The sequence below is a fragment of the Nestor notabilis genome, unplaced genomic scaffold, assembly GCF_000696875.1.
Source record: "Nestor notabilis isolate BGI_N333 unplaced genomic scaffold, ASM69687v1 scaffold4268, whole genome shotgun sequence".
In the NCBI taxonomy this organism is placed as follows: Eukaryota; Metazoa; Chordata; class Aves; order Psittaciformes; family Psittacidae; genus Nestor; species Nestor notabilis.
The window spans coordinates 207,408-231,972 of NW_009940595.1; the positions used below are offsets into that span (position 1 = coordinate 207,408).

General features: G+C 39.7%; 1 protein-coding gene across 1 annotated transcript in view; it reads left to right on the forward strand.

Moving 5' to 3' along the window:
- The window catches only part of LOC104410308 (glutamate receptor ionotropic, delta-2-like), a gene marked incomplete at its 5' end in the record, with an annotated part of 299,373 nt that overhangs the window by 202,709 nt on the left and 72,099 nt on the right, over positions 1-24,565 (forward strand). Inside the window, 1 exon segment of the mRNA XM_010020436.1 lies at positions 349-544. Coding sequence (XP_010018738.1) covers positions 349-544 — 196 coding nt within the window.

Consider the following 24,565-nt stretch of genomic DNA (forward strand, 5'->3'; position numbering starts at 1 on the left):
GAGGGACTGCAGTGCTCCCTTCTCTCCTTTACGCCTGCTCAAAGGAGCCTGGCATTTGACAGGATCCTTTTATTCCTTCTATTGTTCTCCTTCTATGCATTTTCACTTTTTTTACCCCTTCCTTTCACCTCATATTTCTCCTTGTGTCTTAAACCATACAATTTTTCAGCCTCACTTTGTCTTTTAAGAAAAAAAGGGAAGTGAAGAAAAAAACCCCAAACCACCAAACAAAAGAAACTGGCTTGACATCTGTCTGCCTGTGTGTTGCCCTTTGCTTGCCTACAGCTCCTTCCTCTTGAAAATGTGGCTTCAAGTCCCCTGTGTCTCTTTTCTTCACCCACAATTAAGGTCTCTCCAGGATCTCTCAAGGCAGACGGATATTCCTTATGGCACTGTGTTGGACTCCGCAGTCTATGAGCACGTCCGAGTGAAAGGGATGAATCCTTTTGAGAGGGACAGCATGTATTCCCAAATGTGGAGGATGATTAACAGAAGTAATGGTTCAGAGAACAATGTCTTGGAGTCAACTGCAGGCATCCAAAAGGTACTGGTATGACTTATTTTTTTCTTCCCATTGGAGATGCTCTGCTTTAACACCACATTTGCTTAGTTGTTGCTTTTAACTAGAAGGGACACATTTGCACCCAGATAATGATCATGCCTGATACCAATTTCTGCAAGCCAATTGCATCAGCACAGACGATTGTGACTTCTCACTAAGCAGTTTGCTTTTAACAAGATTTTAAAATGTAAGCACCTGGACTGTTTGCTCTGAAAAAGATTTATAGGTATGAGAGATGAAATTTGTCAGAATGTAAAATGGGAATAGAATCACTGGACTATAACCCCAGAACTTGTGGCAATGTACTGTACAAAGCTGAAAGCACTTTTAAGACAAAACATTGATTAACTTTTTTTTGGTAGACTCCTGGCACTGAAAACCTTGGCTTTCAGTTGTAGCTCTGAGTCATGTACGTTTTGAGAGAGGCAGGCAAAAAAAGATGATCTGGCTTTAAAGAAGAGTCTCACAGCTACCCTCTGTAGCTACTGTCTTTGAGAGCCAGAGACAATTTGTGTAGGCACATTTATGAATGCAATAGTTCCCTCCCAGTGTTTTGGTTGACAGCTACAGCTTTTACAAGAACACTAGTCCATGAAAGGGTTCAATATGAAAGTGAATATGGGTTTATGACTCACTGTATACAAACTTTTTCCCTACTGTTGTATTTTCACAGAGAGAGTTTTAAATCAAATCTGGGTAATATCATATTTTGTAGATCTTAAACTTCAAAATTTATAGATTGATTAGAGAAAATATCCATGAAGTCATACGTTCACTTGTTCTAAGCTTGGCTTAGTGACTTCTGAAAATCCAGATAAACTTTGCCTTTTGCCTCCATTAAAATCCGTTTGCCAGGAAAACCTGTAATTTCTGGTGTTTTCAAACTGGATACAAACATATGAGAGAAAAGAGTATCTTAAAAAGAATGATGAAATCACTGGCAATCTCTTGATAATAAAAGAAATACAAAATAACAGATTTTTTCTGAGTCTTAAAAATCACTAATCCACCCTCTGTATAACTGAGATCATATTTTCTCCTCTGAAGGACTAAACAGCATGAAATAAGAGTCAAGAGAGGCCTTGGGGAACCGTACCTTTGAAACCCCTTTAGATAAAGTTATAAGCTGAAAAAGCAAGGAAAAAAAAAAGACAGTCTGAAGATTTATTGGCTAGAGGAAATTGCTTTTTTTTGAGAAAATATATTTTAGCTCAGTTTGAAAGAGGCTGATAAAGCTGGGGTTTGACTTTTGTATATATATTTTAAAAAAGCTGGCCTCTTTCTGGTTTGCCTCCCCAAGTTATACTTGAGGTTTCAGAAGAATAAAAAACGAGAGCATGTCAAACACACCTGGGTTGACTAATATCTTTTACCTGAAAATTCAACCAATGTGTCATGGTGGCAGATAATTCCAGGTTACAGTCTTTGACTTCTCATTCCTAGAAACATGGCAGTTGTTGTCCTAAATCCTACAATACCAGAAATATCGGAGTTCTTTAATTTTCCATGCCTTTGCTTCCCAGGAATAAGCACTTGAAAATGATGGTGTTGAGAAACCAAGCTGCAGCATGTGAGCAAACCAGCCACCCTTCAATTTTAAAATATCAGAGGTCTCAGGCCTGATTCTAATGAACATACACATCTACCTGTGTGTGTGCGGTTTCCTCCCCTTCTTTCACCTTAGAGGAAGAAATGACAGAAAAGGATTCGTTGTCACTTGCTGTTCAAACAGAAGCTTTTGGGAGATCACATTTGGCCTGATAGGGAAGAAAGCTGGGTGAAAGAGCTGGTAAAAGGCAGAGATTGTAATCTCTGTAACATGCTTCAGAAAAATTAAAACATTTCAGAGGAAAGAATTCATGTGTCCCTTTAGCTTATTTATATACTTAGTAATATTCTTTGGGGCCTTGAATAAATTTAACTGGCCACATCAGAGCTGTTAACTCAACCTGATTATAACACTGGACAAGCTAAGCCAACAGATCTCCCTCTGTGCTTTGGTTTGTTTCTACCATTAATCAGCACTAAAGCATGACTGAACAGCAGTTTATTGAAGTTCTCTGAGGCCGTTACCTTGGCATTCCTAGAGTGCCAAGTGAGGGCTGAGACTTGAGTGCTTCCAAATGGGTCTGTGGAAAGGATTTCCACTAGGCTGTCTAATGACCGTGAAGGGACTGTGATGGGACGACTTTCATGGGAGAGTGGTGTGCAGGAAGGATATTATGGACGCAGTGGCCATGCTTTTCTTTAAGAACAGTCCCTGCTGCACCCTCTCCAATGTTAAATGGGTTTTTCAAGTAAACATCATAGAAGAGGCCTTGCCAAATGTCTTAGAAATTCTTCGGTTTTGTCTTTATTTTATTCTACAAATTACAGTGGTACTCTTCTTCTTTTAAGGAAAGTAGCAGTTTAATAGTAATGTATATATAAACAGGAGGAAGGGGAGTGGGATCAACTGCTGATTTAATTATTGCATCATCCCGCTCGCTCAGCAGGACTGCGTGCTCTCTGTACCAGTGACTGCGTGGGGAGCAGCACCCGTGTGAGTGAACATACAATACACGCAAATGACAGTGATTGCACAGTCCCATTCTGCATCGGGCAATCTACTGCTTTGACCTGCTTTTCCTGGCAGGAGGGCAGGGCAGGCAAGAGAAATAAGATGGGAAGATCATGCCATTGTAAGTTTTCAAGTTTTGATATTTATTGGTCCTGTTCTTCTCATAAATCAGGTGCATACATACATGTGTGTGCTCCTGTTCCGTCCATAGTGAACAGCTATATACACCATCAAGTCTGGTTAGAGAACAGCTGGGTAGATTTACCCTGTAGAGAGAGCAGGGGTACGTTAAACAGGAAATAGCCTGAAAAGTGCAGGCACTTTAGATATTTTCTGCCACTTACTGTTTCTTTCTTTCTCAAAAAGCAACAAAAAGCAGTTGAAGATCTGAATTGAAGGTGGGGAGGCATTTAGTCATTTTCCTGCTCTGCAAATCAAACTGGATAGGGAGAGTAGCTGTATTCCTATATATGCTTGGATTAGTCTGAAGAATATTCACTTTTATTTTCTTTTTTGCTTTATTATTCCGAAGTATTTCATGTTTTTCAAATTGATTTTCCTTTTTTGCATAGGTTATGAAATATGCATCTCATTCTGTCACAGGAATCTCTATTTTCAAGGAAGTTATTTATTCAGAGAGGATTTACAGAGGCCTAAGTCATGCCTGCTTAAACATTCACTGAGGACTCCAAGAAAAATCATTTAGGCTTAAACATATCACATTACATACCTCTTTATGTCTTCTTAAAAAGCACATTACCCTGCTTAATCCTTTACAAGCACTACAGGCTTTCCTATCCTTGGAACTATTCCCATTTAAAATATAATGAAGCACTTCCATTGTGCCCGTCTGCTCTTTCTTCCCTAGAGTATAATACTGCCTAATGCCCTATCCTACCCACCTTGTTCCTCTGAACATGATACCATAGCCTACAGCATCTGCATTTTTCTCAGCAATACAAAGTGGAAAATTCCTTTCCCAGGCTGCATCGTCAGAATCCAAATGTGTTTGAAACCTCTGTCTGTTTAACTCTATCTGCAAAACATTTAGCCGGTAGGAAACTTGCAAGTGACTGTCAGGTGAAATAATGCTTCTGGATGGTGCATTAAAAGAAACTCCTCTTAGGCTCTCATATTTCCTCTTCAGCTTTCACATGGTATCAAAAGGAATTTGGTTTTGAGATTTTGTTTTTCTTGTGATTCTACTTGCATTGCCAGTGGAAACATGCTAGCAACTGCTGAGCCTGTTTGTTTTCCCTGGACATGAGGAAGGCCATGATCAGGGGATGAAAACGGGGCTGGATCACCTCCTATATGAAGACAGGCTGAGAGAGTCAGAGCCTGGAGAAGAGAAGGCTGTGTGGAGACCTCATAGCAGCCTTCCAATATCTGAAGGGGGCCTACAAGGATGCTGGGGAGGGACTCTTCATTAGGGACTATAGTAATAGGACAGAGGGTAATGGGTTCAAACTTAAACTGGGGAAGTTCAGGTTGGATATAAGGAAGAAGGTCTTTACTGTGCGGGTGGTGAGGCATGGGCACAGTTTGCCCAAGGAAGTTGTGAATGCTTCATCCCGGGCAGTGTTCAAGGCCAGGTTGGACAGAGCCTTGGGTGACATGGTCTAGTGGGAGGTGTCCCTGCCTATGGCAGAAGGGTTGGAACTAGATGATCTTAACCCAAACCATATGATTCTGGGGATGGCACTTTTACCTTCCTGAGAATACTGTAATAGTAGTAATATTGTTTAAACTACCTATGAATAGGCCATAACAAAGCTTTGCTAAGCTGATTTGTCTGGGGAAGAAAGGAGTAATAATGATTTGCGATTCTGTGCTAGAACAAGTTGTTAATAACTGGACATGGTTATTCTTGTTTTCAGCAGTAGCAACAGCATGAAGATGTCTATTGATGGGCCAGAAAACTCCCAAATTAACTAATTATTTGCTCAAAGATTTGCCATTAGAATCATGTTTTGGTGACAGATATGCTGATCACACCACAAATAATACTCGTTAATATATGCAAGTCCATACATCTTTGTTGTGAACATTTCTGCCCATGGGGTTGACCAAGAAAAAGACACTGAAAATAAGACATAACTGAGACAGATTTTTTGGGTATTGGGCCTGTACCAATACCAGTTTGACAGTACCTAAGAAAGCCATAGGAAGCAAAAAGGGCAAGAGCATATAAAAATTCTGGGACTGTACTCCAGTGTCCCTTATATCTTAATTAACTACAAGGGGGTCAGCTATGCTGTGCAGCTGTTGGTTAGCAAACTAATTACCAGACAAACTAAAAACGAGATGCTGGTTCTCTGGTTCCTCTCTGCCTCTGGAGGAGGTGCTTCTTGGGCAGATGAGATGTCATGTTGCTGCTCTACAAGTAATAAGTTTCAGGAGTATTCTTAAGACCTTGACATGTTCAGCCCCACAGCTGAAAGTGCAATTTATCTATTTTGCAATTACTATCCCCTCTACAGTCCATGACTTGGAGCTGACAGGTGCCTGGGAGTACAAAATGCACCTGCTGCCCTCACTTTGTATTATCATGGATGGTCTGGCTATTTATTTTTATTTTTTCTTATAATACTGTGTATCTTTGCTTCCAAATTGAGGGCTTGCAGCGGGGGGAAAATTTAGAATCCTGACCAGAAAGCACTACAAACACAGTGTGGTGTTACTTCCAGGCATTATTGAAAGCTTAATAGCTGCCTGGCTTAGGTTAGGGGGTCAGTGTGTTCTGGATGTGTGATAACTGATCTATGACATTTAACAGAGCATGAGGAAGATTCTGTGCATAGCTTTAAAAACAAGATGTAAAACTGTTTTCCCACTGCCTCATTTTCTCGGAATTCAAGGTAGGCTCAACAGCAGGCTTGCCCTCCCTCATGAACACTCCTAAGCATATACTAAAGTTTGATCCACCTCTGACTTTCTAGAGAGTTTTTGCAGGTTTTATCTTGAGCAGAGCACCTGTAAAAGTTATTTTCTGCAGTTTGGCTTTGTTCAAATGAAAATGTAAGTCAAAATTTAAGTCAGTCTATATATCAAGAAATGGATCTACACAGACGTGTTCATCCAACCACTAAGCAAGCCAACTACTACTGTATTCCTTTTGTCTCCAAAGTTTCCTGAAAATTTTATCTGAGTTCATCTTCTCCTGTTTCATCTTGCATGCTCCCAAATTCGCCTTCCCCCTTTTGCTGTCATTGAAATGCCATCCAAGTTGCTCATGACTTCTGTTCAAACGTCAGTCTGCATATGCCTGCCAGTCACTTCAACAGCCTTAGATGTCACTGACTGATGGCCTGCTGCGGTGTCGTGCCGTTCTTCCTTCCACCACTGTCTTTGCTTGCTCGCTCTCTTATCTCTATATTATTTTTCAGAATTTTCCAGATATGTTCTCCAATTCTTGTCGGCTACATCCAAGACCAAAGCCCTTTTTATCTGTATCTCATCTCTGAGTATTCTCAAGTCCAAACAAATTCAACTAGTGGCTCCAGAGAGCCAGCTTACAGTTCTGCTTCTCTTACGCTAAAGTGAGGTCTTTTTATCTGAAATAAAGTTTATGTGTTTTCCTTTACTGTCTTGCCATGTCTGACCACCAACTTAGTCCAACATAAAACCTGCAGTAGCTGACTTTATCATCTTTTTTCTTTCCTGTAGCTTTCTATTGCTTAAGCTTGTGTGTCTATTTCTATTCTTCACTATAAGAGTGGTGAGGCACTGGCACAGGGTACCCAGAGAAGCTGTGGCTGCCCCATCGCTGGCAGTGTTCAAGGCCAGGATGGATGGGGCTTTGAGCAATCTGGTCTAGTGGAGGGTATCCCTGCCTATGGCAGGGATTTCGAACTAGATGAGCTGGACTGGAAGGTCCCTTCCAACCCAAACCATTCTATGATTCTGTGATTTAAGATTTGCATATTTACCTTCTATAACATGTCTATTATTTACCCACACAACCTCCAGTCCATCGCTTCAGTAGTTTCTAGTGTTATTTTCCAGGGCCTTATAAAGCACTCTTTCTACTTTTAGTTCTATTGGAAATGCTCCTGGAAAAAAAGAAAAAAAAAAGTTGTCTTGAGTTTCAAGGCCCTTCATGGTCGATCCTGACTCCACCTGTATCTTTCTCATTTCTTAATTAGAAATCATTTGTGTGAGCTTCCAGCGCAACTCCTTTTTCAAGCAAGCATCTTTATGCCTTCTCCAAGGACTTTTCTGTAAGGTATGAGGTTTTCCCTCAAGACAGTAGTCTTGTCTTGTCTTCAAACTCCTTAACACTCTCCTTTGTTATTACACTAACAAAAACCTTGACAACTAGGTCTCTGGTGTGCTGCGATTGGTACCCAACTGAGCAGCACTGTCTTGTTGTTTCTTTATTTCTTAATAAGCCCTTCATTTGGCTTATTTTATAGCTGGCAAATAAGAAGGGAGAGAGGGACACACACTGTAGCTGAACCCAGGACATCATCTAAATGCCATCACAGATGTGACATGGGTAAAACTAAAGAACTACTATACCCAAGAATGAACTAAGTTAATTGACATGACCATTATCAGATAAAGAGTATTTCTCAGAAAACAACCTCTCTGTGTCTAACCTTTCAACCTTCATCCTCCAAGGAAAGCTACAGCCTAACTTCAAAAGATGAGCATGGGAGCTAAAGTTCATGAAAGTCTGATACAATAAAAAAAAAAAAAGGGAGTGAAAAAAAAAAAGATTTTTTTTGAGCAATCAGTCCTTATTGTCTCTCTCTTTCTCCAGCTTCACTGGTGCCAGCTACATATTTCTCTTGAATTACCTCTTTGATTAACATAATTGCATTAATTTCAGAGACTGTTTTCTACTCTTGAAGTTTTCTGCTTGTTTTCAGAGGTTTGTTTGCCTGAAAGCTTGGTTATTTAGGGGTTCCCCCACATACACATCCTTTCTGTTCAGAGGTAATCTTTCTTAAAACCTTGCTTCACTTAAATCCTTAAACTGTCTCAGCTACAACTATACTCCCATCATCTGTAACTTTAGGTGCCTAATTTAGGTGCCCACATTTCTTTCCTAGCTATTGTAGATAGACAGTTTTCTTCTCTGGATCATGGTTTGGAGTGCCTAAGCTGGGAATCTGTTTTTCTTTGCAGCGTATATTGTACAGTACCTATCGAAATAAGATCATATTGCATGACTAGAAATGGCAATAAAAAAAAAAAAGAAATAGCAAAATATACCCTGAGGAACTAATATTGCTTGAATCCTGTAGAATTGCATTCTGTAGACAGCTGAGTCCAGACTTTTCAGCTTGCAAAAGGACAGCTAACAGCCCTTTGAGGAGTGAGCATGGGATGGGAGGGTCCCCACGGCGGTCCCCACCCTTCATCCTGATGGCCAGATGCAAAGCTAAGTACTTCATGCCTGTTTTAACAAGGCAAAACAGTCCACAAAGGAAAATTGATTCCTTTGTTTTGGTGGAGATTTCACTTGAGGTTTCTCCTGTGCAGAAGTGGACTACTTGGGATGGTGTCATATGAGAAAAACCTGGAATGTATTCCTGTCCTGGTGGTAGGAGATCAGCTCTGTGGAAATGTTAGCCTAGGTGCCACTGTAAGGCATATGGTATCTTACCAAGCATTTGGTTTAAAACAGTCCTCATGCACATGCAAAAAGTAGTATTAATTTTGTGTTCATTAGCCCTCTGTCTCTACCTGTAGAGATAACAAATAGGAGTTTCCCTGTTACTTTTATTGGCTTTTTTTTTTTTTTTCCTAGAGAACTTCAGATATTTCTGATAAGTGGGGAAGGCAGGACCACAACACCACGCTCTGATACCAAGTTTAGCTGAACCACAACATGCAGACTGACTGCTTGTGGCTGCGTGTATGAGTTTGTATCTGGCAATGCTTAGTTCATCCCCCTTATATCTCCTGTGCTTTTTTCTGGTATTGCGCAGCTTTGGGAATTGCTGCCAGAGTAGTATGTATCCCCATTTGTTTCTGTGCCCATATCACATCTGAATACCATAATCCCAAGCTTTATATAGGAGAGACTTTAAATTTCTGAATACTAAGCAGCATGAGTGTTGCTTTCATTTGCACTGGCAAATGATGTAGAAATTCCAAGCTCCTTCCTGAAGCTGGGATTTTTAGGGGATGAGAAATCCTGGAAGAGAGCAGGCAGTAAGAAAACTGACAGTTATGAGATAATTTAAGAAAAAGAGTGCATTTTCAGTCACTGATTGTAAAAGGTGAGCATGAGTATGTCAGGATAATGCTCAAGGGAAATCTTTTTGCTAGCCTTATTTGTTGCTGAAGTTTTCTCAGTTAGCCACACTCAGTATTTTGGAGGCACTTGTTAGAAAGGGTGGCATAGACAGGAAAGGATGCTGAAGCCATCCCTACAAACAAGTAGCTTAATTTTCGCATATTTGGATCTAACAGAGCAATGCTGTTGTCATATTCCATTAAATTAAAAAAAAAAAAAAAGGTTCCTGAGTATTTAGTATGTGACGAGTGCATTTATTATGCATTAGCACAGGAGAGGTCTGGAAAAGAAACCGCTCTCATGAGTGTTGTTACAAACCATCTCATGAGTAAAATGCGATGAGTAAAGAAAGAGCTTTGGTAAAGAGTGCAAAACAGGAGATGTCTTTATGGATGTATTCACAGCAAAATGGAAGTTCTGCTGCATATTACTGTCTCAAAACCAGAACTAGATTAAGTTCTGCCTTCTGTTTACCAGCTGCAGAGGCCAGGAAGCGTTTGTGACAGGAAGATTCTTTGGGGCAGAGAGGTACTGAGGAGACAGTTTTGTCATCTGGGCACTGCTGCTAGAGTGACAGTGGTCCTGATGTGGCATCTTACAGTGAAAGCATGTCGGATTATATAGTGAAAAAGAAATAGAGGGAAACCTCTGCTAGATAATTAATAAACTTTTTCCAACCCATAAATCTACTTCTAATGTAATTGCTGAAGTTGTATGTATTAAATTCACAAGCTCTTCCATCTGTGGCATTACCTCAGGAAAAAGCGTTTGACCAGCAGCTTTAAAAGACCAAAACCTGTAGGGAATGAGCAAGCTGTGCTGTGATGCTAGCAGAGTAGCGAATCTCCCCTTGTGTGTCAGCAGCTTGTGGAAGTTCACATCCTTCTTTGCATTTATGAGTAGCATGTATGTTACCTCAGGTTTTGTTACTGCAGGGTGACTTTGAGCTCAGCACTCACTGCTCTGCTCTATTAGATCCTGGTGTCTTCAGAAATGGGGTGTGCTGCTTGCATGTCATTCCATTTTGGCAAGTGGTCATTTATTTTGATTTAGCAGGAATTGGAATGAATATGATATAACAACTCCTATTACCTTTCTGGCATCTGAGATTGCTCTTTATTAAATAAGGGAGATGCCTGATGGAAGTTACAAACTCCTACAAGTATGCTGTCCGAGTCTGGTCAGAAGATGTGGGCCATTTCTGTGCAACCTATGAGGAAGAAGATTGGGATGAGTAAAACATCCTTCTTGAATTACTTTTTGTTACTTCTTCAGGTCACTTCTTATAGCAAATTTCCCATGGAGGGTGACAGAAAGTTTTAAATTTGTGCAGTCTAACAACCACACAATTTCTTTTGTGCCGAGATCTAGTTCCATATCTGTTTTCAAAACTGTCAGTGGAAAAGGTCTGTCAAAAATTGCTGCCTCAGGGAGAAACAGACATTTGGATTATGTCCTCTCCTTTGTTGGTACCTTCTGCCCTTCCCCTGTTTTTTTTCCACTCACTCATGCAAAGACAGTAGTAAAGCCACAGCTCCCTCGCCAAACACCCTCTGTGGCTTATGTCCCTTTCCACAATAGAGACATATGTCCATGCTTTGATTCCTTATTTTGGTTTCTCGTTATTTTAAGAAAGAAAAACTCTGTAGAGTGCCTGACAGAGAAGAGCAGTTCGGCATTTGGAGCACTCTAGTTTGGCTACAGGGGACATGAAAGGTATTAGGCATCTGTTATTCTGGTCCTGTGAGCTCTTAATTCTCTATTCCATCTCCATTAACTTACTGCTTGTCCTACAGAGGTTCTGTAACATTTCCAGATTCATGAAGATGCTGGGAACTACACAGACTCCTACACAGATCCAGCAACCTTGGCTCATTCTTTTCCTTCTGAATTCTTGCTTCACTTTGTTCCCTCCCCCTTACTTTTTCATTTTTCTGTTTTTGACACTGTCCCTTCTGTTTGGATACCAGCTACTCCAACTGTTCCCCAGCTTCTGAGCATTTCTTCTTTCCACCCTTTGCCTCTCTGCGCAGTCACACATCCCCTTTGCTATCTCCATCAGCTTACATTGTTTCTCTGTGCAATGAATTCCGTGAATTTCAATTTGCAATCAGATGAAGCTTTCCAAAGCTCTGTCTGTCTCTTTGAAGCCCGGTTCCAGGCTCACAGTGTGGTGGACTGCACTGGGGGCGTATCACATACAGATCAGGGGAAATGCAGGCTCTGTTTAATGGTGGAAACAGGAGAGCATACTCTTGCTTCAGGCACAGAACTTGATAATGTATTCACTTTCTTGCTTAAATGTTTCCAGCTATTATTTTTGTGTATTAACATATTTTAATAATACCCAAATACATTGCGATGCATTAACAAATGCAAATTATGGGATTAGCTGTAAGGTTGTTTAAAGGATATATGCGGCAGAAAAGAGATATGAATAGAAGTAACGGACTGTGAGGCTGCAAGTCTAAAATGGTAAGAGAGGTGTAAGAAGTAACAGAGAGATCTTATTTCATATTTTTTTAAGCTGTTATACCAATCATTCCTAAAAGTTTGACAGAAGTATATAATATCTGGTAAATAACTTGTTACTAAACAAGAAAAAAGTCTATTCTAGAGACAAGCAAATGCAGTGAGTAGATCTGTAGCACTGTGACACATTTAGTAGTCCCTCATTAAATTATTAAGAATTTTTAAACTCTAATACTCATACAGCTGCAGATAATAGAAGAGCAAGAGAGGACAGCTTAAGGGCAACCTGCAGCTGCTCTGATAGCAAATTTTTAGGCTATCATCCTTAAATAATCAGTACATTAACAAGCATTTTGGTAGGCAATAAAATGCTAGTGAAGTAATAAGGATGGTGTAGGAAAATTAAATTGTAAACAAAAAAGCACTGGCAGAATACTTAGGAAAATCAACCTAAGTTTCTAACATTTATAAGTATCAAGTATCTAAGTATCAGAAGCTCTAATTAAAACAAATGCTTGCCTTTAAAGTCATCCTAGACTCGAAACAGGAAGAAGGAGAAAATCCAGTGTGGTTTAAGATATCATCTAGAGAAATAAAGCATGGAAAAGGCTAATTTTTCAAACGCAAAAGAGGAACCCAAAATTTTACCTATGCATCCTGCCTGCTTTTTAAGATTGTCCTGTCATCTGATTGTAGGTAGTAGGAAATATTCTAGTAAAACTGCATTTTGTTGGAATATATGAATTTATTGAACTCCAAGTGTTCTGAGAGGAAAATTAAAAAAAAAGATGTTTATGTTGTGTTTAAGGACGGAGAGAGGAGGAGGAGAACCAGTTTAAAGCACCAGATTTGGTGGTTCAAACCAGGTAATTGTTACACAAAAGTTAACTGTTGTATTACTCATCAGAGTGCCAGAACATATGATTAATTTTTGTGAGCTTAAACCATATTCATGCCAGCGAAGTCCTGAGTTTGGGATGTAGGGGTTTATTTCCTATAGGAAGCAGAAAGTCTCCAGTGTGGATGCTGTCAGGCTGCACTAAGGTCTGGTGTCAGTACACCTCTTGAGGGTGCTTTGCTTTCTAGCCTTATTCACTTGCCTCCTCTGGAGCAATGCAAAATGAAAACATGCCACTTCTTTAACTCTTGCTAAATATTTCAGGGGGGGTTCAAATCCCATTCAGCCAGAAGTTTCCCACAGCTTTCTTCCTAACATCTGTACCGGGCTCTGAAATCTAGGAGAGGAGTGTTCCAAACTAAAATGGGACTCCGCATGCGCATTGTGGCTGTGCATACAGGCTGTGGATGGTTCCTGGGGTGGACCAAAGAGTAGCCTGGAAAGATACTATTTGGGCTTTGCCTCCTGACACTGTGTCTCTGAGCTCCTTTGTGGGAGTTCAGAAGATCTTTTCTAAACATAACCTGCACAGTTTTTTCAGCTCCTGCAGGTTTTGCATGGTTATAGTCAGCAACGTGGCACTCCCAGCTGAGCAGAGGATCAGATGGATGTAGAAAAGTAGTTTTCTCTCTCCTGTTACTTAGACCAGCAAGACTGGCATGTGCCAGTGGTGTACTTGCATAGGCAGTGACAAATGAAAGCAATAAGAAAGCTTTTCATTCTCTGGCATTAGCGTGGCACCTTTCATACGCAACAAAATCCTTAGAAAGCCGAACAGAATAACATGTATTTTCTAAAGCATATATTATGATGTCTCCTGCTGTTGTCTTTTTCTGATCTGATTCAAGCAACTGAGATGTTTTCTGAGTGCTTTTCTCGGAAAGAAATGTGGATGGAGTGAACTTTCCAGTCATCAGCTTACAAATTTAGAAGTAACAGGACAGCACTGGGGAAGGTATGCCGGGTAGGTAAGCTGGCTTTCTTAAAGAGTGTCAACTGAAAATAAAGCTAAAATTCACCTGTTAAATAAGCAGAATCTTTCCTTAGGCTGAAGAATAATGATAATTGTGCTTTTTTCACCATTTTATTCTCTTTAGTTAAATTGCCAGCAAGTAGTTTTTGTCTCTATATTTGATTTAGGTAACAGAGTTGTCCGGTTTGAAAATATGACTACAATAAATCAGTTTCTTTTCAATAGTCCAGCTATAGGAGGAGAGGATTAGAGTGCCATGTGGAGTATTTTAAGAAACATTTTAACCAGGCTGTAATCACATTTTATTCTTCTATCAGTTTGCATAAAATACCCAATCTAGATAGACTGCACAACTCCCTCGCTGAGATTGCAATGGCAGGAGAGGGTTATTTACCATTCCTGGCTCTAAAGCTTTCCCACTGCATGGGGGTTGATTGGTGTTTATGGCTGTTTCCAGAATGGCTAGTTAATCAAATAAAACAGACCCTGTTCCCTGCTGAATATAACAGAGGGAGGGATATAAATACCAGGGACTGTGTCAAGATGGATGGAGAAGACAATGCATCTGTAACAAAAAAAACAGTAGATAAGCAGTTGTATTATACAAGTCTGTATGTACCAATGGGTTTTGGTCACAACATCAGTCAAAGAGCAGAAACTTTGGCTATTTTATCACTCTGACCTCAGGACAGGATTTCCTTGTAATACTGTCGTGGTGTAACCCCAGCTGGCAACTAAGCCCCATGCAGCTGCTCACTCATTTCAACCTAGTGCAAAGGGGGAAAGAATCAGAAGGGTAAAAGTGAGAAAACTCATGGATTGAGATAAAGACAGTTCAATAGGTAAAGCAAAAACCATGCACACAAGCAAAGCAAAGTAATGGATTCATTCACCACTTCCCATGGGCAGGCAGATGTTCAGCCAACTCCAGGAAAGCGGGGCTCCATTGTGTGTGGTGGTTACTTGGGAAGACAAATGCCATCACTCCAAATGTCCCCTGCTTTCTCCTTTTCCCTCCGCTTTTATATGCTGATCAGGCATATGGTATAGAATATCCCTTTGGTGAGCTGGGTCAGCTGTCCTGGCTGTGTCCCCTTCCAGTTCCTTGTGCACCCCCAGCCTCCTCACTAGTGGGGTGTGGTGAGAAGCAGAAAAGGCCTTGACTCTATGTAAGCACTGCTCAGCAACAACTAGAACATCCCTGTGTTATCAACACTGTTCAGCACAAATCCAAAACATGGCACAGACCAGCTACTGTGAAGAAAATTAATCCAACACAAATACCTTTCTAGCAAGAACGCTCAACCTGTAAGTAAACAGGACATGGCACCTTCCCATTAGCGAATCTTGTCCCTAATTGGGATACAAATTTCCAGGAAACCTCAACATTTCTCATCAATCTGCCACAAAGCACTGGCTGCAGTTTCTGAATATTCCTTTGAATAAGAGATGGATGGCCAGGAGATCTTTCTTGTGATTAATCCAAGGTACTGAAACATACCTTGGTCCAAAACAGTTTGAATTTGTGACCTCTGGGAGACACTAAAAAAATAATGTGTGTCCTGCAGCATGGAGAAATGGTGCCTCATTCATGGGTCTTCACTGAGCGTTAGTGTGTGAGAGAGGTCACCTGCCCATACATCCCTTATAGAGGAAAGGCACACAGCTACTGCCTGATCAAAAGCAGAATTTGGCATGGAAAAAAAGTAGGTGCTTATAAGCAGCAGTATCTTCAGAATCAAAATTTTGGCCTCAAGTGCTAAAATTTTCCTCAAGAGTTGTCTTTAAACACAAGTTGCTATATGAATCTCTCTTGGACTCCCAAATGTTTCAGTTCACAGCAGAGTGTGGAGACAACACACAGTAATTCAGGTGCAGGTCGGGCTGGTGTAAACAGCAAAGGCAGGAATAATTTATCACAAAAAGGAAATGTGAGCGTTGGTTAATAAATTTTGCAAAATGCTTTCGGTCCTTCAGGTGATGCTATTAATAAATTGAACATCTTTGCTTATGCTATGGTTGTGCTGAAAGCTAAGTGAAGGAAATGGTTTTCTTTAAATGGTATCTTGTTCTTGGTTAGCTTGATCATTAAATCACTTTGGATTTAACAAAGTGAGCAGCAGATGGAACACAACAAAGGGAGCAGAACAACAAAATATGAAACTCTATATGACATCATGAAAGAGAATCAAAGTAAACAAACCCCAAAGTAAATCATATGAACTCATACCAAAATTCTGGCTAAAATAATGACATACAAAATATGTTTGGGAATTACAATTTTGGAAAATACTCAGGGTGTTGTTGTGTTTTTTTTCCATAGCTGCCAATAATTTAGACCTTGATTTAGAGAACTGTGCTTCTGAATACATCCTCTCACACTGTGGTGCTGAGAGTCTCTCCACATTATCAGTCATGATAGCAGCTTTGCAGAATTAAAGTGAAGTTTACTGGAGTGGAAACATCAACCAAGCATGTAACTCAAGATCATGTAAATTCTTGGTATATGATGGATTTTACTATCCTTCTTGCCATGCCTCTCCACCCCCGAACTAACATCCCACTTATCAAAATCTTGCATTGCCCAATTCAGCCTCTTATCAACTGGCATGTCCACCCGTTTCCCCACCTTCCTAGAACATGCCATCAAAAGTTTGCCCTGTCTTTCTACAACACCCTTTCTCATATCTTCAGAGTTAGTTGCCTCCTACATTGAACATGAGGAATCATTGGCTTAAATGTGACATCCGTTGAAACAGTCAGTGGTAGACTTCAGCTCTATATTTGCATCCACGAATTTGGAAGCTGACTTGTCTGTTCCAGATCTCGTGAACCAAGTAACATGGAGAGGAAATCTCATAAAAGCAGGAATTACTTTACATAACACTATTTAACATCTGGATCCATTCCTACCTGAACAAAAACAAGTTACAGAGAAACTTGCAGAAGGTTTGTTTTGAATTTCTTTCTACTAGTGGTCCTAGGCCTGGTGGAGTTTCTTCAGTCCCCATAGAGTTTTACATGGTACGCCTTCTGACAGCTACTGTGTCAAATTATATTGTGTCCCTTCATGATTATACTGCACACATTCTGTACGTGTTTCAGTATGTTTTAGTTATTACGACTCTATAAAATCTGTAAGCTGTGACGTTTCCAATACCCCATGACAAGTTTTATGTACATTATGTGACTCTAGTTTTTATTTAATCTTTATCATATTATACTCAATATGTAGATTTTTTAAATTTTTATTATGCTGTTGCCATGTTTTATGTCCATACAAGCATTTTATCTCACAGTTCATTCAGCTCGTACGTTGCTAGACCTAGGTTCTGCTCTGAGTATGTGTCCTGTGCAGGTAAAGAGTAAGTCTGCTGAACTATTACTCACTCAGTAGCTGCCAAAAGTAGATGCATGTACTGGGTCTTAGATTCCCATTGAACTTGCATTATTGGGCTCTAAATAACTTGAAATACAACAAAAAGAATACACACAGCTAAAAAGCAGTTAAAAGAGACAGGATAAAATATTATTGTGGTTTAATCTTCTTCAGCTGTAATAAAATATGCTGTTCATAGATATGTCATACCTAAGATAAAGGAGAATATATTTTCTAGGCATTGTATTTATTCGGCTTTCTCATATACATCTTGTAAATTAAACTCTATCTAAAATTTAACATGAATTATACAGCAAAAAAGATACTGCGTTGGACCTGATGAAGATGTCCATAAGCAGGCATTATGTCTTGCATTTGTGTCTGAAGGGCTCATATTTTCGGAAGAAGAACCCATATGTGTGCAGTTGCATTGCATACAACACAGAAGGGAGATGAATCTACACACAGCACACTGCACAGCTGCATAGCCTCTTATGTGGGCTGTGCCTGCAGATACAGACACACAGCTGCTTCTCATGAAAACTTGGTCAGGCATATATCACCGATTTGTGAGAAGCTCTGTAATGAGCTTTAATACCTCCCCAAACAAATGAAGAAGAAAATTGTGTTCATTTTTCTATTTAAAAATTCATAAGGATTGAAGGAATGAGGAGCATGCCAACAGAATAGACCTGGGCAAGCAAATTAATTTTTTTACCTTGGCACACACTTAAGACCTTTTCTCCACCCTTGCTACTGTATTGGCAGCTCACGTTCCCAGGTACAGTGAAGTACTGTGGCTTCTCTCTAATTCTTCCAAAGCCAGAGAAGAACTGCAGTTCTTCCCTGCATTTAGTGTATGTCTGTCCAATGTGCTATCCCTCTCATAGCATAGTTCTGTAAAAGAGAAGGTATTTTTAAGTTAGGTTATTATATAAATGTAACTAACAATTAACCATTGGTTTAGATATTAATTATTCTTATAGTCAAGGTTGTTTTGGTTTTCAGTAACGTAAGTAAGACAACACTGAATGAGATTACATTTCCTAACAAGGTAGTGGCATTTTTCAAGCCATCCTCACGTAGGTGCTAGATGATACCTGCCACACATTGCTCGAATGTAAATTTGATGATTTTATGATGCTATTGCTTGTGGTTTTAATTTACTTTCCCCTTGTTTGGTGCTAACTAATGAAATTATTTCATTCACTCAAGTAAGATACTTACTGGTGTACATGGTTAGCTGGGCACTTAGTTGTTCATGCTGCATGCCCAAATACCCGATTTGCAAGTGCATTTTGTAACTAAGAAAATCTCACTTGTTGCTCCTAATTCTAGGTGAAATACTACTTCATTTTAAGATGGTAAATCAGCTGATTGCATTGTATCACCATGATTAAAATTTAAAAAACCCTGTATCATCAGTTTTTTCCATTCCATAAATATTTTAACCTTACTTTTCTCATTATTTGTCTCAAAGATGCTTTGGCATTTTTGTTAAGGTAATAAAAGGTGTTAGGGCTAGAAAAAGTACTTGAATTTAATCCAGTTGTATTATATTTTTCAAAAGAACACCAGTGACACAGGGTATACACATAAAACTGAAATTAATAAAATAAATAACACTACCTGACTAATTGCATTGTATATTTACCAAAGAACTATCCTTGTTTATGATACAATGAGATTTTACAATGTATTTTGTCCAAGTTTGAATCTGAGAGGCACTATAAGGAATAGAGTGATTGTTTTACAACAATTTTTAATTTTTTTTAGTTGATTTTGGTTACTGTTTCTTAGTTCTCATTAATTCATTTCTGGCATCTGAGCTATTGAGTGGACAGGGCAGGATGAATCAGAAACAAATATAATGGGAGTCTGTGACTTGCACTTCATTTGTTATTTACAAATGAATGTGCAAAATGAATGTTATAGCCTTCGGTAAGTGCAAATACTGCACAGGTTGTAGCCAGAGATTAACTAAACTGTGTACACTTTAAGGCAAAGGCTGTAAGTATTTCACTCTGTAAGGATGCAAAAGCCAAACCTATCACCTGGAATTAGAGTTGCGATAAACATAAAAGTAAAAAGTGCTCAAATGCATTAATTTCCCTGGTTTGGGTGCTGTCTGACCTTGAAACTCCATCTGGACACCATTTAGATCTTTATTTATCTTGGTACGTTAAGAACTCAGGTGCCTACTCCTTTACCTGGACTTGCTTTGCCTGACAGAGGCTTAGTTGAGTGTTTTAAATGACTGTAACAGTATTCTTGGTATTAACTGTTTTATATGAGGGATTTGACTTCCTAGTTAGTGACCACAAAACGCTGAGTGTTTTGGATTGCAGGAGATGAGCTGTCTTTTTTGCCCTAGCACCCTGCTACCCCCAGCAGCTTGCTGGGGGAGCTAGCTTTTAAAGACTATGGGGACGATATGTGACAACTTGTTAGGTTGTGTCTTCTCAGTTGTCTGCATGGTGATAGCTAGAAGGCAGTCTGAACTGAGTAAAAAATGCCACAGCACTGGTCTTCCTCCTCTTAATGCTTTCTATGGGTCCTAAACTGCAAAAAAAAAAGAGAAAACTTTCTCTGCTCAGATCTGTAATGCTTTCTTTTCCTGTGGGTTCAAAGTACCTTCTTGTGAAAGCTAAAATGCATTCAGCAGCGGGGTCTCTAAAGACCTGACAAGCTGGTGACAAGGGGAGGTGTGGAGGCATTAGGAGCCCACATGTCAGAGGAACAATGGTTCTTAACAGTGCACTGACCTGGTGATACAGGAACATATATTTGTGTAGCATCCAAACTCTGGGCCACATGCTCAGAAGGGACTGATCAACCTGTAAAAGACCTGATGGGGCTTAAAACAGTTGCTTTAGCTGGAAATACCATAGGGCAGAAATTTCTCCATGGAGCTTTTCTGGAGTACTTTGCTGGGAACCATCCATAGTGTCAGTCTCTGCAGCAGCCTAGAAATACTCAGAGACCCCCTGTCATAGCCCTTACTGAATTCTCAGAGAAAGGGGATGCCAGGTATCACTGATAGATAGAAAACTTAATGGGCTAGGACAAATCTCAGTTTCTTTTCATCGCCACGTGAACTGCTGTGCTTAAGCGGAAGATTGACTGCTAGAGAAAAAGATTGATAGCTTTGTGCAGGTTTTCCGGATGAAGGAGACCACCAAAATCTATATGAAAACAACCTGATGTGGAAGCACTTAGCCTTGTGATCCAAACCTGTTCCTCCATGCCCCAGGCCAGGCTTGTGAGATACAGTGCAGATTGCCAGCAGTTAGTGCTTTTTGCCTGCTACAATGTACCAAAATGAGGGGAAACTTGCTAAATTGTGCAGTACAATTTCAGAGCGAGGAAATAAGAGGGACTGAGAAGCATTTCTTCTGGAGCATTAAAATACCATGTCTAGATTTTCAGTGCCAAGCTGGCTCCATCTGAACCTGGGCAGGAAATGCTTGTCAGAGAGAAGGATAAAATGGTTCAAAAGAAGATAGATAGTTAAATTCTTTTACAAGAGTACTGGGATATTCTGAATCCTATTAAGCACTGTGAAAGTGGTCAGAGCTTTTGTACAAGTAATATAAAAAAATGGAAAGGCAATGTCTTTAAGTTTCTAAAATGAAACTGTATTGTTTCAAATGAGCTTTTACTGGAGGATTTTTCAGTAATGGTAGTTTTACAAAGAATTTTCTTGTGGTTAAACTTCTTTTTCAGATGATGAATGGTTTTGATGAGTAGCTTTTTGACTTTTGATGATTTTTCTATCCTCGCAGTTGGTATTCAGTAGGTATTTCTTTGAATAAGGAATGCTGCCCAAGAATTGCAATTAGATTGACTCTGCTTCTGTTCTAAGGAACAGGACAAGAACCTTTCAGTTAGTGTCATGCTGGATTGATTTAATTTAAAGAGGGATGCTGCTTCTCTAAATTCACCTGGCTTTATCTTCTTCATGGTACTTTAATCCACAGAACTTTGCTTTTTCACCCAAATGAAGAGGATTGATCTGTGTACTTATCATGTAAATATTCTTTTACTGGGATTAGCTGCCACAAAGATACAAATGTATCAGAAAAGGGTGGGTCACTTTAGTGACATTTAGTTTAAATTTGCCTCATTATTGAGATTGCCACTTGGCCACCACAGATCTAAATTTTTGAGGAACCTGAAGTGCTCCCATATGATTTCTGTATATGAACTTCACTGGTGGTACCCTAAAAATAGTCCATTACTGTTTGCAGCACTTAGTTGTCATTAAAAAAAATGAGAAACTGGCATAAAAAAATAAATAAATCTTGCCTTTCAAAGGTCTGCTTTGCTGAGATGTTTCTTCAATAATGTTGTTTTCTTCTGCTTCTATTCCATCTGAAATTAATGTTAGCTGTAATAAACCTGGAGTTCAGCTGCATGTCAGTGATCAGCATGATCTGCTGCCTTTTTCATGCTTTGCTGTGATTACCTGAGAAGCAGCTGACTCTGTTCTCCCACCTCCCTCAGAAATTGTACTGTTGATTGGCCTCCTCTCTGTCTTGCTCTGCGTCTTCTTTTCTTTCTTGTAACTTACAAGATGCATTTAATTACAGTGCAAGATGTGATTGCACTGAACACTGGGAAAATTCTAAAACAAAGGCACCCTCTCATTACAGAGCTGTCATACCTTTGTAATTCTTCTAATTCCAGATGAATTATTCAAAGTGTGCCCAGTGTGTCGGGCAAACATGTGATCATGAGGCTTTTCTCAAGAAGCTGGTGGCAGGTTGCATATGAGGAATTAATGCTTTTCCTAGTGAAGCTTTATCTGGGGCAAATAGGCATGCCGTTGAAGCTGATATGATGATGTAATGAAAGATAAACTTCATACTGAAGAGGAGATGAGACTGGGATTTCTAGCCTCTTCTTTCTGCCCCTAAGCTTCCTGGTGTTTCATTTCCTGCTGCTGTGCACTCGTGGGCACTAGCTCAATAATGCTTTTAGAAATTACTCTGCACTATGCTTTTTGACAAAGTACAAAGAGTAAGTTTCAATGTTTGTCAAACAGTGCCCCTTGAATTTAAAAAGCTTTCTATACATCCTGCAAAATGACATCCTAAAGGGTTATTATTGTTATTTAATTAGATGCTTGCCTTGATGACTGAGTAGGGTTTTATGTGTATAGGTGTTTTCATTCTGCACTTTAATACCACTATGGGAATTCAACTCCTGTCATGCACCGCAGAGAGCTGTCGGTCAGATTTGTATTCTGCCTCTTCGATTGCATGACTGCGTTTCGCTGTAAAGTTATGCAGATCTGCCATACATGCTGGCCTGCAAGGGAGTCTGGGGAAAGAAGCTCCAAAATGGTGCTTCAAAACTACAGAAAGTTTAGATTTGAGAGGACTGTAAATTAGGGGGGATTATTCAACAAAGCTGAAATGTGAGATTTTGGTTTCACTGGGATCCAAATAGAAGTTAGCCAGAATTGTGCCTTTTGTGAACAAAAGCAAGGCTTGAAATCTTTGTCCCTGGAGGAAAACAAATCAGCAAATAGGAATTTCTGAAAAGGCAGAAGATCCGAGTTCTGTTCCAGTCTGATAAGCAGCATCTTCATTGGCCTCTTGCAAGAGGATTATTGAGATCTATGTGTTTCCATTCCCTTCTGCTGAAAAAAAGTACCTCTGTTGTAAATGCTGTCAAGCTGTTTGGCAACATCTGACAATGCAAAAATCTAGATTGAAGCTTCCACCACAAGTTTTATCTTTGCCTTTTCCCATTTTGAAGTACGATATCCACATTATGTATATTAGCTCTCACTTGTATGTTTGTAAATGTTCATTCAATTTTGCTCCCTCTTCTTCATTCCACATGTAATAGCAGTCTTGGCGAGGCTGTTTTGTAGAATGGAGTACAGCCCTCTGCAGGCTGCAGCTACTCCATGCTTGTTGAATGCACAAAGATTATGTCAGAAATATAGTTTCTGTATTTATACATGCCAAAGTCTCAGGTCCACACTGATAGGCATAGGGCTAGCAGCATCAGATGGTGTGTTTCCCCTGTGTAGTCGCTGCAGTGGCATGGTCCATACTGGAGAACATAAACCCCAAAGTGCTGTCTGTAGCAGGTGATTAATCAGTGTCTTTGACAGGTTTTAGGTCAGAGCTGGGGTTGCTGCTGCTATGCTGCGGAAGAGTCTGTTTCTGTTCATGTGTTCTTAGCTAAAATGCAACTGACAACTTTGTAGGCAGGGAGAGGTGTACAGCAGACAGATGGGAAGGATGGCGCCTGACTCTGGTGGAAATGAGTAGAAAAAAGCATCACCACCCTGCCACCTGAGTGTAGGCACAGGGTATTCAGAAAGTGTGCTTCATCAGCATTGTTAATAATTTTATCCCAGGAAATTAATATCATTTTAACCAGTTGAAACTTAAGATTTCCCTGGTCTTAAAATTTGCATTGTTTTTATAACAGGTAACACATTTTATGGATGATTAGATATTTGAGACATCGCAAGGAAAAAAAAAAGAGACAACTTTGGTTAACCTGCAGCCTATTGTGTACATTTTTTCTTTCATGAGGATTATTCGTATTTCATTTAAAGAGGAATTTAAAATACAGAAAAGATATTGTCCAAAATTTCAAGTATGAAAAATTGCAGTAGTTAATTGTTGTTTACTTACAGTTATTTTTTTCTGAAGTTTATAATTTTCTAGACCCAGAAATGTGTTTTTTGGATGCTGGAGTTGTACTTAAGTACGTTATTCAGCCTACTCTACTGCATGAATGGGTTAGCTGTAAGAAGAAATAGTATCCACGTCTGTGTTGGCATAAAATGTGTGCATATGCAACAGTGTAATGTCTTTAAGTGATTTCCTGGTATAACTCAACTGGGTTTTGGTGGAGTCATCATTTTGACTAATATATACAAGCAGGGCTTCAGCAAATAAAAATCTCATAAATGTGCAGTGATAGAAAATAGAAATATAACAACATTATAAAAATAGTTTGACCATCTACGTGCTGATGGCCCTTATTCTCTGTAACAACTCTTTTGACAATAACTCCTTTGCAGTTGCTCACAAAACTGTGAAGTCAAGCATTTCTGCCTAGTACCATACCTCCCAGTTTTACTTAACGACCAGTGTAGCACATGAGTTCAAAATACCCTGATGAACAACCAACAGGTTCAATTTTGCCTGTAGGTTTTTTAATGGATTTTTTTCATTTTCCTATGACTACAGTCATCAGATACTCCAAAAACCTTTTTAGCCTCTGTCATACTGACAGGCAGGATGCCACAGGGAAGGAGGCTGAAGTGTCAGCTGTCCATGCCCTGATGGACTGGAAAGCTGGGGTTGCTGCTAAAGGATAATACACTGCCCTCCTACAAACACTTCCCTGGTGATCCTGGGCTGCGCAGTGGTATGTGAATAGCATGCAGATTTGTCACCATCCTGGAATGTTGTTATCTCAACACAAAATGCAA